Source organism: Harpia harpyja, chromosome 6 (genome assembly GCF_026419915.1).
Source record: "Harpia harpyja isolate bHarHar1 chromosome 6, bHarHar1 primary haplotype, whole genome shotgun sequence".
Taxonomy (NCBI): Eukaryota; Metazoa; Chordata; class Aves; order Accipitriformes; family Accipitridae; genus Harpia; species Harpia harpyja.
In genome coordinates, this window is record NC_068945.1 from 25,462,839 (window position 1) to 25,477,626 (window position 14,788).

At 41.7% G+C, this 14,788-nt stretch overlaps 2 protein-coding genes across 2 annotated transcripts in view; one reads left to right on the forward strand and one right to left on the reverse strand.

The window, feature by feature from the left end:
- SYN3 (synapsin III) overlaps positions 1-14,788 on the reverse strand; it is a 183,902-nt gene that overhangs the window by 108,959 nt on the left and 60,155 nt on the right. The window lies entirely within an intron of this gene.
- The window catches only part of TIMP3 (TIMP metallopeptidase inhibitor 3), a 39,372-nt gene that overhangs the window by 12,996 nt on the left and 11,588 nt on the right, over positions 1-14,788 (forward strand). Inside the window, exon 2 of the mRNA XM_052789788.1 lies at positions 13,821-13,903. Within this exon, the coding sequence (XP_052645748.1) occupies positions 13,821-13,903 (83 nt within the window). The remainder of the gene's footprint in view (positions 1-13,820; positions 13,904-14,788) is intronic.

Here is a 14,788-nt window from a genome sequence, read left to right on the forward strand (position 1 = left end):
ACAACTGCTATTCAGAGGGATTGCCTTTGTGCTTCTGTCTTCTCCTCAGAGCTACAACAGTTCAGTGTTCTTGACTCAAAGTGTTTCCCTTGGGGTAGTGGAAAATCATAGCCGAGCAAGGCTGCTAAAAATCCAGGTTTAGACGTGTGCCTCGTGTGCGTGTGTGTACATCTTGCAGTTCAGTGATGACCCTGATGACTTCTTGAACTTTTAATGACAATGCAGCTGTCTGTTCATGGTGCTAATTAACCCAAAAGCTGATTCCTCTCTCCCCCTCGTTATCCATTCTGTGAATGAGATGTGAAAACAAGACGATGACTTTTCCCGTGCCCTTAGGACTGTCTGAGCCTGGCAGCAGTGACCCTGCTTGAGTAGGACTGAAAGAGCTGCTGCGCAATGGCCCATACTCCTTTTTAATGGGTTATTAAAATTCCACCTTCTCCCCTTCCCTCCAGTCCTGTTACAGTTTGGAGCGAAGACACTTAGGGAAAAACAGCTGCAGGAATAACTTTCCCTCCTTTCTTTTGGAAAGGCAGAGACAGCTGTTCAATTCGTAAGTCTAGGGGTTCCACCACTACTTATTCAGGGCCTGATCCCGCTCCAGTTAAAATCAGTGGAAAGATTCCCACTGGGTTCAACAGGCAGTTGAAGGAAGCAGCTTCAGGAAGCAGCCTGCAATCAAACAATACTGCTTCAAAATGTTGGAAACTGCTAGAAAGGAAAAAGAGAGTAGGAAGACATTTGTCACAGAGTTGACTTGCTGACTTGCCTGCAATCTCAAAGTGCAAGCACTCAGCAGGCCAATGTTTTACTTGAGGAACAGGTTAAATTAGTATGTTTGTGGTATCCTAAGTCGCTTTGTAAAGATAGCTCTAGTATGTCTATGTTCATTTACAGTCTGCAGTGTTGACAGACTTTTATTGGCACAGTGAATTAGAGGACGGATCTCTGTTGTTGAATGCTTATTTTAGTTTAGATACTCTCTGAAATCATAGGGGATAATGGCTTACTTCTTGAAATTATGCCAGTTCTCAGCACCTGCAGCTCTCATTGGTATGAATTTACTTGCTGCTTCTGAAAAATGAGGGGAAAAATGGAATTTACTCTTGCTTCTGTCATTAGAGCTTGTTGTTGTCACCTCTGATTTATACAGTGAAAGAGGAGTCTAGAAACTTGCTGGAGAGGATCAGAATTTCTGGTCCACAGAGAATTTTGAAATAGTGGAAATTTATTCAATCTGAAATGTGAGGGAAAATGAAAATATCAGAGTCTTCAGCATGGAATTTTCTGGAAAAAGTGATTCTGATGTATCTGAATCTAATGTTTTGAAGGGTTAATTCAAAATGTCCATTTTGAATGAAGGTGCCATTTCACATCAACTTTTAGACTTCAAGTGCAGTTGAAGACAAATGCTGATTCAGAATGAAAATAGGTCTCAGTTTGTCTGAGATGAAAAATAAAAAACAATTTTGCTGAAGTTGATGCTTACCTTAGAAATTTGTGACTTAAGTAAAACCATGTTTCTTGACAGGAAAAAGCATTTCCAGAGACATTTCTACCAGTCCTATCCCTGATGGTTTAACAGTAACAGCCTCCCCTTCTGGAAGTGCTGATTTTGATCAGGTTATATGCTACCTCTCAAGCTGAGAGAGATTCCAGTTTGTTAGTCCTCTGGGGTTTATAGTTAGCTTTTTCTGAATGCTGAGAATTCCCTTTAAAACACAAATCTACATACCCTTCGCTTGCTCCAGTCCTTGGCAATGGGCAGCTCTCCTTGGGTTTGCTGCATTAATGAACAAACAAGTTTGTGGTTGTGCTGCTGCCAGTGGACTGAGATGAGGTATTTCCCCTTGTGTTTCTGTTAGTTCCCTCACTGTCAATGTTTAAACATGCTTACACCTGTGTTCCATGTGTGAGCTTAAGTGGAGCCCTGAAAAGCTGGCTCTTGGGAGGGTGGTTCATTACTTTGCCAAAATAGTCCTGTTACCTCAACGTCTCAGGAGACCTAGACAGGCAGGAAGCAGTCAGGCTCGGTGTATACCCTGGAAATGATTACCCTTATCTGTAAACGTTCAGCAGTGCAGTGTCCAGAGAACTTCTGCCTCCCAAACAGTTAATGGGCCTTAGAGCATTCAGAAATTGCAATTGCTGTGCCAGGGCAGCTGTGAAATGACTATCCAACCATATCTTGTGACCTTTTGGTTTTTTTTCTAAAAAGTTACAAGGACACCTAAGAAGTGATACCAGAATGCAGGCTTACCTCCCCCAAACTGGAATTTTGTGAAGGTTTTTGGTAAGAATGCTTCATGATGCTCTCAAACTCCAGTAGTGCAGATGAGCTAACTGACTGGTAGGTTCACTTTAAGTAAATCTCCATCAGATTCATATGGTCAGACTTAAGAATTTCCATATAAAAACCAGTAATTAGCAATACTGACTAGGAATAAAACAGTATGGGTTAGTCTTGGATTTGTATAAATATCTGTTGTGCAAAAAAAAGTCAGCAATTGGTGGTAGACAGGCACTGTTAACCATTCAGTGTGTTCTCTGTGCTTACAGAAGTCTAGCTGAGTCGTATCTCATTAAGATTTCATTGGGAGCACCAGGATGCATAAGAGCATCCAAGTAATGACACACAGCTTCTGGAAATCTATTCTGATTATGGCCTATCGGGCTGTTCATGAACATGAAATTTTGATGAAAAGTTTGTATGAAGGAAGCTTGGGTAATAAAAGGAGATGGTTATACTGTTTCTCTCTCCACTGCAGTTTCTATGGGACAACTTTGGCCAGTCTGTCACTAGAACAGTGAGGGAGTTTCTGAGAAAACTGAAGTACAAAGGTAACTGGCCAGTGTCTGCCTACCCTTTCTGCTGTCAGTGCTCTGTGTCATTACACAGGGAAAATCCTGTGCGTTCAGAGCCAGAGAATGTATAGTGTGCAGTATTTGTGTTACTCATGTAAACAGTTATTGCTTATAGATGTTCTTAGACTTCCAGGTGTTCTCATTACCTCTTTCATGAGATGTCTCATATCATTCTCCTTTTTTTTTAACCTCACTCCCACAACAAATCAACACTGAGTTCTTCTGTCCTTCAAAGGTTCTGAGTTCTTTGACCTTTGAAGGTCCAAAATGAAGGATGATGTTTTGGAACACAGTTATGGCAGGGCACTACATGGGATCCTGGAAAGTTCTGCATAGGTGGGCAAACTGGTCAGTGTGAGGTTTGCCCTGATATTGTCCTGACCTTGACCTGTAGTCTGACTGGGGATTGTGGTATGTGAGGCTGATTCAGGACTCGAGGAGATCTTCCACTTGCTTTAATGGACACTGAATCAGGATCTGAGTGCTACACCTAAGTCTGTACATGGTGCTCAGACTCCAGGGTAAAATTCATCATGTGGTTAAGCTCAGCTCCATAGTATTAATGACTGTGGTTACATAATAGACATTAATAAAATGGGCAATTAGTAAATTCCTTAAGCATTATGATAAACCAGAACTGTCATGGACACATCCAGTGTCTGTGAACAGTCTGCAGAGGCTGTCAGCTTCTGAACAATTTATAATGGCTCAAGAATGGTGGGCAAAGGTACTGGCTTGTCACAGAAGAAGTGGTTTGAATGCAGGTTTAATTCCAGGGTCCAGCAGGCCTAATACTAGGTCCTGTCAGGTCCAGTGCAAATAGGAACAGCAGAGCAGCAGATATAGGCCTGACCCTGTTAAATATGTGTACCTCTTTGGCGTGGACAGCTGCTTAGCCTATCAGTTTAATGCAGTTTTCTAATGCAGGAAGGAATTTGCAGGCCCACCCAGTACCCTTGAAATCTATACATGTTCCCAAACAGTTCTTCCTCTCTAGCTCCTACGTGCAAAATTGAGTGTAAACCATGTGATCAGTGGAGTGCAGCCTCCTCGCAGAATGCTGGCACCCATCCCAGCTGGGCGAGGTGCTGAAGCAAGGAGAGTCCTCTGAAGTAAGTTGCTGAAGCAGGGAGTGTCCAGGCCTGTGGCTTTTGATACTCCCTGTTTTGAAAGGTTTACATGGGCTGTCAGAGCTGCCCTATTTCTGATGTGCAGAAGAAAACTGCTTTCAGATGTTCTCTTTAGCAGGACTCTCCTTCCTCCTCCTCCTTCTGTTGGACCATTTGGATGTGAGCTCCCAGTGTGTTCATGGATTGCGCGGTGGGTTAAGGAAGAGTAATAAATAGGCAGATTTGGCTCAAGAATTTTCTGTTGCCTCCTTGAAAAATACAGTGATGAATTTATTACGCTTGTTAACTCTGGATATCCCACAGAGGAAATCTAGCACTAAGGAGCAAAGATATACCAGTTCTATGGTATCTGGCTTTGCAGATGGCTCACTATTACATGAAATGCGAAGTAGCAGCTACCAGGTTCAAGCCCTGGACATTCACTGTATGTATGGTTGAGTGCTGGATCAGAGCATCTTTCCCCCCTTTCTCTTGTGATGTGTGCAAGCAGTCTTTTGGCTGCTTGGCGAAGATAGTGGTTTTGTTCTGAGAACCAGATATCAAGCTGCAACACAACAGCTTGCAGAAGGAATGACCATATCCCAATAGAGCAGCTTATCTACAGCTTTGCAAGCTGAGGACTTTTATTTCTCAGCAGAACTGAAACTTCCTGGGAAAAATTGCAGTCAAAAAGAAAAAATGGAACAAAAAGGTGCGTCTACACTGCCTCTTCAGACTCAAATCTCACTGTGTACTCATTTTGATGTACATGTAAAAGCAATGTCATTTGAATACTTGCAGCAACAGACATCGCATTTGAGGACTGTATATTACCCTTGCTTAGGATCAACAGTACTTAATTGTTTAAGCAGTGCCCATGACCTCAAGGGAGTTAAAGTCTGCCCCATGTGAATCAGAATGGGATTTCTGTGATTGTAGTAGTAGGTTCTTTAAAAAACCACTTGATCCATTTTAATCACTCTAGCACTCATTCTTGTAGTTTATTATCATGATGTGTGGAAACGGAAGATCAGCCTCACTTGCAATTGTATCAGTAAATCACAGGCAAAGGACATGTTTTCTCCTTGCAGAGGCTGCTCCCCTAACTGTACTTCTTTAGGCAATTCATCTCTCATCATATGCTCCAATTTGCTTTCCATGTTACTGCTTACTTGATGGGTTGGGAAACGATCAATGCCAGATGCACATTCCTTTCAGGCAGTAAATGCTCCTGCAGCAGTAAGTCATGTGCACCAGCTCCTTGTTTCATTAAAATCGCATATGGTTTCCATTTGCCCCTAATTGGTCTCACTTCAGCTCTGCCTTACTCTCTGAGTGGAACACTTAGACCTGTGGCTCCTTCGAACAATTCCAAAGAGCTATGAGAAACCAGAGCCTTGTCTGTCTCAGCCTGGCTTCCCTGCGTCCTGTAAGTACTGCGTCTAGAAGTACTTGATCTGGAAGTGAGGACTGAGTTAAATCTTATTGCACAAACCTTATGTAGACCAAAAGAAAATGCAAAAGGTGTTTTGAGCTGAGCACTGCCTGACCAGCTTTGAGTCATATGCTTGTTATTTTTATCCACTGTTGTAAGCTGGCTTTGGAAGTGCTTTTGTGTGTTGGTTTTGACAACCATCTTTCCAACACTGCTAACCTTGGCTGAAAGCAGTTCTTTCTTTGGCAGTTGTCAGTGGCACAAAATGAGGCAAAATGCACTCTGCTGAAAACATCTGGAGAGAGGTGCAAGGTGCCTCTCTACTGTGCTTTGTTCATGAGGCACTCCCTTCCCCTCCCTCCCTTGCATCACTTTCCCTTCCTTTACTCTGATCCTTGCCTACTGCCTTTTGCCTCTAGCCTGAATTCAGCTTTCAGTAACTAGTTAAAAAATATTTAGGTGGGAAGTTAAAAAAAAGCCTGCCGCAGCAAACCTAGAATGTTTTGCTGATGCAAGCTGTGAGACTAACTTAGCGATGGATGTAACTTCTGTGACTCAACTCACTCTGTGCCTGTCCTAGCTAATCTCTTGGGCCTGCCTGGCTTCCCTGAGTTTAGTAGGTGTAATAGCTAGTAACAACAGGCATTTTTTTTTCCTTTTTTTCTTCCTTTAGCTTCTCTGTGTTTATCACAAGGTATGTTCTGAAGCTAGTTTCCCTTGGCACGAAACATACCATCTACACATGGATCTAGAAGATTCTATTTGTAAATGGATATAAATGCATTTTAGATCCCTCCTTTCTTCCTCCTCCTTTCAGTCTTTCCTCCATCCTCCCAATAGACTATGTGCGTATGATTGGAAAGCAAGGGAGCTAACATCAGAGGTTAGATGCACGGACAGTGCTGGGCAGCTGAAGAGTCTTCAACCAAATTGCGTATAGGAACCTGAATGAAATGTCTAGAAGAGTATTTGCAGTTTCTTATCTAACAGAGACCTCTCATTTTTCTCTGATTCTAATGTATTTCAAAGGGAGCTTGGGCTTCCATAGGGTGAGGTGGACCATATGGGGAGGGAAAAAAATGCTTGCTACTGCTGCCATCAGAAAAACTGTATCCAATTAATAAGCTACAGGTGAAATGCCAAGCACAAACCAAGTTCTGCTTGTTTTATGCAACCTTGCGTCTTTAATTTGTGGTCTTGTTGGGAGGATTAACTTTCTCCCAAGTAAAGCCCTTCTAGAGCAGTTTACACTTTTTGAACTTTTGATGGGAAGTCTGATGCAATCATAGTCTTGTATGAAACTGTTGTATCATTCCTTATTTTGCAGCATTGGAAATCAAGCAGTACAGCGTGTTGTGCAAACAGACTCTCAGTGGGAATGAAATCTGCAGGGATGGGAAAACTGGTTAATACTTAGGAAGTGCAATTGTAATCAGTTTTAGACAGAGCTTGGGCCGGGGTGAAGTCATTTAATAGCCTTCCACTTTTTTTGGGTGGCCTTCAAACAGCCTTGCTGTGCCACAGACAGGGAAAGTTTTTTGGATCTGTAAAACAAAGGCCAAAAGTAAATGTCATAGTTCTGGTTAGAAAATGGGAAGGAAAGATATCTGGGTGTCTTGCCTTCCTGTTTTTATTTGGACTTTTACTGTTAGTCAAAATGTTCCAACGCGCTTGCTGAAGTAAGCACAAGTCCTTTCCAATGTGATATTTATGTGACAACTGTCTGACTGGTAGAGGTGATTGTTGTCAAGAAGGTGCTCTTTCTCAGTGTTCCTCAGAGCACTTTGAAAAGGCAAGAGGTCAAGATTTGGACTGCCAGTAATGGGAGCTAGTTTGTTGGTGAGGAGTATCAGAGGAAGGCAGCCAGCAGTGAACCTCTTACTTCACTACCTTTTTTTGCTTTCTTGATGAGGTTCTCTGGTGATGCTGTGTACCAGCACAGATGGATTTGGCTTCTTCCAAGACAAAGCAAAAGAGGTTGGCTTTGCTCTTGTGGCTTTGACTGAAGGTCATGATGGAACGAGGCAAGAGGAAGCTTCTCTATTGTATTTTTTCAGCCTTCTGGCACTTTGCAAGAAGCCTTCGAATTCAATACTCTGATTTGTAAAAGAATTCTATTTTGGTTATGTAGGAGGAGGTGACTTTCAATACAGACAGATCATCAAACAGACTGGAGACTTCTATCTGTTTTTTTTCCCTCTTCATGAATCCCCTGCTGTCAGTGGATTCCTGTCAGCATTTCCCTCTCCGTTCTGCTTTGCTGTGGAAGTGGAGGAATGGGTGAGAGGCTGCTTTCTTGTCCTCCTTCCAAAGCAGGTCCCACCCACTTGCTGCTCATATAAGGCTACAGCCACCGGGCAATTTAATAGAGCATCCCAAGAGGCTGCATATAGCTGGGCCAGACTTCCAGTCCAAAGGACACAATCCACTTGTAGTTACGGTCCTCTGTTTTTAGGGAGGCCAAGAGTGTTGGTAATAATTGCTAACAGATCAGCCAAGGGAGTGGGAAAAGGAATGCAGCTCATGAGAGAGTGAGCAAGACAGAGCAATTCTGCCTTTTTAGCAGCACCAGCAGCACCAATGCTAGAAAGTCTGTGTGTAAAAGCATCCTGCCTTGACCAGGTTAGGAGACACTCCCATAAATGCCAGAATAAACTAATACCTCAGTAGTGTCATAGGTATGCTCAGCAGTCTTAAAACATACCAGCTGCCTTAGCCCTGCATGATGTGAGCCCTTTAGCATGTACCAGCACAGTAAGGAGTTTTTGTGAGACAGGCTGAATGAGAGAGCTGCTAGTAAAGTTGGTAAAAAGTTCTCAGTAAATTGCTCTTGGAAGTGAGCCCTTGTATGAATAAAGTGGCAACCATCCTCCTTGGCATGTCCTGTGTCTAGTGTTAAGGCAGCATTTCCAAGTGCACCATTCTGTTGGGGGTTGGTTTTGCTGTCCAGTTCCTGGTGTAGTCAGTGACCTCAAGATAGAAGGTCCTGGTGTAGTCAGTGGCCTCAGGATAGAAGGAGCTTTTCTTCAGCCTCCTGGTCACGTTGCTGTTCCCCATATATTTTATTTTGCCTCTATTGGCATGTCAGAGAATGGACTGGGAGAATAACTTGTCCCCCGTGTCTCCATTAGTAAACAACATGAATCCTCCACATCCTTCACTTACTTAAATGCAGTGAGCATGCATCTCAGCCAAACCTCTCACTTAAAAATACTCATATTGCAAACCAATAAAATAAATCCTTGAAACAATAATGAGAAGTGTAGCATTTATTACTCTCCTGAGCCATTCATGATAATTGGTCACAAGGGAAATGGGTTTGGAGCAAATCCTGGTCTCTAAGGGGTGTGTGTCTCCACTTAAAATGCTGTTTATGGATGACAACCAGCCCACTTGCATGAAAGCATCTGGTTCTCATGGTGCAGTTGGGCATACAATTGGGGTTCCTGGTGTTAGCTTCTGCGTGTACTACTGCCCTCTCGTTAACGGAAGGTGAGATTTGTGATAGTGTCACCATCTAGTGGCTGGCCCCCATAAAGGACACGAAGACAGTTGGTGCCTTTGCTTTTCAGTTGGGGAAAAAGGGCTACTACACACCTAGTAGCTAGTGTGTGCCTGGATGAAATGACTTGGTAATTACAAGTCTTTTCACCATGTTGTTTCCTGGCAAATGCTTGTCTTGATCTCACATGTCCACTTCCCTCACATCGGTCATTGCCTGTTTTGTCTACTGCTTGCCTCATGAAAAGAATGCCTTCTGCTATCTCAGCTGTAAAGCCAGTGTCCTCTTCTGCTTCATATCTTACCTTTAGGCCTTTTACCTTTTCCTTGAGAAAATGGCCACAGAGTAAGGGATAAAGTTAGAGAGTAGTTGAGTTAGATAAGTGTGCATTTGCGCAAATAAAAAGTGCGTATAGGGCCTTTTTCTCCTATGCCCATTCTGATTTTTTGCCTTTATAAGACCTGATGCAGTGACATTTGGAAAAGATGTAAGTGATTTTTGGGTGTATTTGTGTGTATACATGCACATGCAGACAGTTTGTACCACCCTAGAGATGCCAGTGAAATACAAACCATTAGCTGCTTGCATTATACTAGTCCTGTGGCAAATCTGAGCCATCTCTGTTTTCCTAAGCATTAAGCTAGATTACATTAAAAAAAAAAAAAAAGGCAAGGAGGGAAGGGAAAAGACATAAATACATTAATCATTTGTGATACGTTGTTAGATGTATTTCTTGAATCCTCAAACACAGCAGGTTGTTATTTTAATTTTTTTTTTAGAATATCAACTAAATATCTGGTTTTCTTTCTCTCCGTTCTCTCCCTCAGGTTTTTAATCATGTCAAATGTTGAGAAGCAGCGCATATGTTTTCTCCTCTTTGAATCATAGTATGGCTGCCATGCTTATCTCATCAAGATTTATATCCTCATCTAATTTAACTTTTCATAAATAATTACAAACCACTCATGAGACCTTGCCAACTGCTCCAGTCCCACAAAGTGACCCGACCTGGAACCCCAAAGTACTGAGAAACATTCATCCCAGAGTATTTTCATAGGCAGTACTTCAAAGGAATTGTGGTTTAAAAATATGCAGCTATTTTGGTGACCACTTGTGTGGGATAAAGTTTCCCATCAGTAATAGCAGGACTGTAAAAGAGCTTCAGGGAGAAGGAAGGACTTCAGGGGAGCACTTAGAGCACGTTTTGCCTCATTCTGCTCAAGCAGTAGGAGTCCCCAGAAGTAAACAGTTTACTTTGTTAACATACCACGGACTGAATTTGCAGCAGAAATACTGTAGATTTCTGATAATTTGCAGAGGGTGAAAAATTCCCCTGGCAAGTATGCATGGTCCCCGCTCAGTAAGGAGCAATATTCTTTATCTTCTGACCAGGTGTGAAGAGTGGTCCAGCAGTATAACTTGTGAGCGACAGTTTGAAGGAGCAAAGATAGGAACTGGGCAACATGTGGCTGCAGATGTGCTACTTAGAGCTCTGTTCTGGGTAGATTTACAAGTGGCTTTCATGTGTGGAGGCTTAGGGTGATGAAGCTGGACATCCAAGAGCAACCTCTGAGCAGTCCTGTCCATCCAGCATTTCTCTCCAGTTACCCAGATGCATCTAATCCTCAGGGGGTGTCAGCCTCACAAAATACAGGGGGTGGACTTAAGTTGGAGTATCCTCTGCTCCTTGGCTAACAGCTTGACTTTTCCTTTAATATGGGAAGAAAGAGGTAGGGTGGGTTCTTTGGTCATTCCTAGCTTTTTGGTAATGGAAGGAACTTACCTAGAAAAGTTACTAGTTGGTTGATAAAGGCGGCTTCTCTGATATACAGTGGGCTTGACCCATTTACAAAAGGCTTGAAGTGACGGCCCATGCTAAGGTTTTTCATCGTTTTTACTAGGTGAATTTGGTAGGATGGTGGTTGTTCTCAAACTTTACCGGGGAGCAATAGCATGAAAATACAGGTCCTTCCACTTGCTTGGAAGGGTAGCATCAGTTGAAATTACAATGCTGTTAACGTTCTAGTGTAGATGTGCATTTTGAATCTTTGGTCCTTTGGTGAAGCTGTGGATTAGTCCGTAAATCAAAGCTGGTTTCTTTCTGAAGTGGCTGTGCTACTCTAACTAGAAGATAAAGAGCTGCCAAGCTAGCAGTGACGTACATGAAGAAAATGGGGGTTTAGATATTTTGTCAGCAATTGGGAATGTGCCTGTCATCTTTTATGCTAACTATGCTCTGGTTTGGACACCCTAGCATTTTGTAATATTGCCTTTTAGTATATTTCCTATCATTGTCAGTAAGATACAAGATTTCATTGTTGATTTCAGATGTGTTGGGCAAACACCAGGTTTTTCAATTTCAGTGTATCAGATATGCAATAGATGAAGATAAGACTTTTGACACCCTTTGCTATAGACTCCAGCATTAGTGAAGTGCCCTGGAATTCACAAAGCCTTGTGAAACACAAAAGAAATTGTGTTCTTTCTCATTGACCCTTAGGCAGTCTGGTTTTTGTAGCTTCATTGGTGGTTGTGGTGGTTGGGGGCAACAAATGGAAGAACCTAGTTCTTTAAAGGTATTTGCAGTCCTCAAGGACATGCTTCAATATAGCTACTAAATTTTGAAGAAGAGAGTAAATTGAAGTCTGAACAACTTGTTAAATAGAAGAATCAATAAAATTGTACTGACTTTTACTGCCATTGGATAATAGAAGTTTAAAAAAAAAATTAAGAATGAATTTTTACACTCAATGAATGAAGGTTTTGTTGGTCCTTTGAATCAAAGCCAGCAGGACTGTCTTACCTAGTTTAAAATTTATTTGACAAGTCTGGCTGAAGCATGGGATATAAATCAGAGCAGAGTGAGTTTGTCTTCATTTTACACCATCCTCATGGAACACGTTCCAGGAACTGGTGTGTGTATAACCAGACCTATGTCTTCCTTTAGATCTGTTCTTCAGATTATTCAGAAAGCTGGGACAAGCTTTTTGCCTTATTAATTTGGTCTAGATAGTGAACAAAAACTTAGCCTCCTCTTTTTCCCATTTCTTCCAGTGGGCTTCTACAGCTGTTTGAAACCTAAATGAGCTAAGAAGCAACAAGATGCTAGTTTAATATCCTATATAGCAAGCAAAATGGATCTCTGAACTTTGTTGCTGCTTTTCGATAGTGCTGTAATGTAAATAATAACTCGGGTTTTCCTGCTTGCGAAGGAGTACCTCCACCTCTTTATCTCCCTTCCATGACTTCCTGCTTTTTAATGAATTGTTTTCTGTGATGCATTAGTATGACACATTCAGCAAAACACAGACGACATGCTGCAAAAGATTGCTGTGAAAGCAGTACCTCTGTCCTGTGCAGGGAGTTATGATCAGGACCTTCTTAGGCTCAGAGGAAATTATGTATGTGGTCCATTTTAGTTGCTGGATTTCAGTAGTCCGGACCATTGGGCCATATATTCAGCAGAGGTGCGTTGTTTGCAATGGTGTACTGATACAAGCTGTATGCAAAAGTAGGTGATACCTCTTCTTCCACAAAAAAGGGAGTTCTGGGGGATTTATGTATAACTATACATTGTCAGTTGTGTTATGAGTATGTTGCATTCTTTGGATTATTTTACTGGAATAATTTTCATAGCCCTTGTAATGAGAAGCTTGATGAATAAGATTGATGAATACGATTTTAGGTAAGATTTGCACGGTTATATTGTAGTTTTGATGTTTCTTTTCACTGATGGAATTTTGAGTTCCCTAGTTTATTTTTTTGTCCTGTTGTTTGTACGCGTGGCATATAGGGTTTTCTAACAGTGATCCTTATTCTTCCCAGGATTGGTCTTCTCCAGTCTCATTTTCTGCAGCCCTTGTAAAAATTAAGCCACTTCTGGTGCTTGTATAATGTGATATGATTGTTCTAGGTGAGTGGACTTAAGCTGAATAATGCCTGCCCAGTCACTAAGCTTTGCTCCTCTACTAAGATAATGAGCAGGTGATTGCAGAACTTTTTCGAAGAGGATCGATGGAACAGTAGGGGTTTTTGTGGAATGCCTCAAAAATAGAGGAGCCTGAGGACTCTTCATTAAGCACTGACTGTAAACTACCCACTAGATCCATCTGAGGGACCTAAAAATCCTTGTCTATGATGGCTTGGGCTCAGTTGGCATTGCTGTGGTACAATGGAGGTATCTGTGTCAGGCTGGATGCTGTGTACATGCATGCACACAAAATTCCCCTTAGTATCCACGAAGAAATGAAATGCAGTGTATGTAAGGTCTGATGGGTCAGCTTTAGTTTGTCTTCCAGGTGGCTTCTGGCTGGCCTGGCAGCTTTCACTGTGGATTTGATGGTTGCTGAACAATCTGTTTTTGCACAGTAGCCATTTGTTGGAGGGAGCCATTTGTTGGGAGTTTTGTGGTATCTGAAAGGTGGCAGCGGTAGTGAAATCCCCAGATATGGGATATTCCAGTGTGCTGTACTGTATTGTTGTGGTTATTGGGAAATGGAAGCTGCATTGGGCACCCAAAGAACAATTGTTGAACATCATTCCATATGTTGAGAGTTAAGACATTAAATATGAACTTCATGCCAGTGGCTTGGTGCAAAGATTTTAACCTGGCTTGGTCCCGGCTATAGTCTGCTTTGCAGATTTCAGTGAGATTTCAACATAAATAATGCTTGTTCTTATTCTTCACACAGAACTGGATTTCCTCTAAATAAATACTTGCTTTGGCATCCCATTTTACATGCCTTCGTTGTGTGTGAGATTTAGAATAAATTGAGAGGAAGGTTGGCCTGGAGTTTTGTTTTATTTTACAGAATAATTTATCTAAGTGGCTTTTTTGAAGTGGAGGGTCTAGCCTAAATGTTGTGCAAAGTTGTTTATAATTTGTTGTATTTTTCCTCTCTTACGACAGTGATCCGAGCTAAAGTTGTGGGGAAGAAGCTCATGAAAGATGGACCATTTGGAACAATGCGATACACAGTCAAGCAGATGAAGGTATGTTTGGAGGCACTTCACACAGGCTTGTAGATATGATAACGATTCTAATTAACATGTAATAATGAACAGAGTTTGCATACTTAAAATAACAGCATGTCAACTTTTCATATTGGTCAGCCAGAATGGAAGGTAACCAGCAATTGGTAGAAATTTGCCTGGAGAGGGGAAGGGAGCAGTAAGAGGTCATTCCTGGCATATGATGCTGAATACCTGAATTCTTGCTTTATTTTTAAAATTTCTGGTAGTAAAAGATGCCAGATGGGCTTCTCTAGGTACTGGAGTCCTGTTTGTGTTCAACATACACAGTATTAGACTGTGGAAATGCAAGCTCTTCCATGCAACACTTTAATTAAATTCAGGATGTGGTGGTAGGGGGTCTGCCAGCCTTGGGAGAATGGTCTTTCATCTTTTCTTTCCTCGTATTCTTTGTGACCACCAGTTAGAATGATGGCATTTTTTTCCATGTATGGAACAAGTGAAACTCGTATAGTGAAGTCTTTATATAAAGCTAAACCAAACACTGTAGCTTCCAAATATCATCAGCTCAGAAGAGCTGTAAAGTATTGACTCAGAGATGAAAAGATGTTGATCTCCTATGCCAGTTTCTTGGTTTCTCTAGTTCCTCTCTTCAGAGCTCTAATTCTTTTCTGCACAAACTGCACTCAACCTGCTGCTGTGGACTTAGGTTTTTTTCTTAAACTGACCCCTTGTTATGTAATGCTAAAAATCAGCCCTAGATTGTTTTTCTTGGCTATGCCATTCTAGTCATAAGACTGGTTTATGTCTTTAAAAAAAAAAAAAAAGAAAAAAGAAAGGGAATGGAAAAGCTTTGGCAGAGACTGCAGAAATCTGAAACATATTAGACAAAGTAAAGGTTCAGAA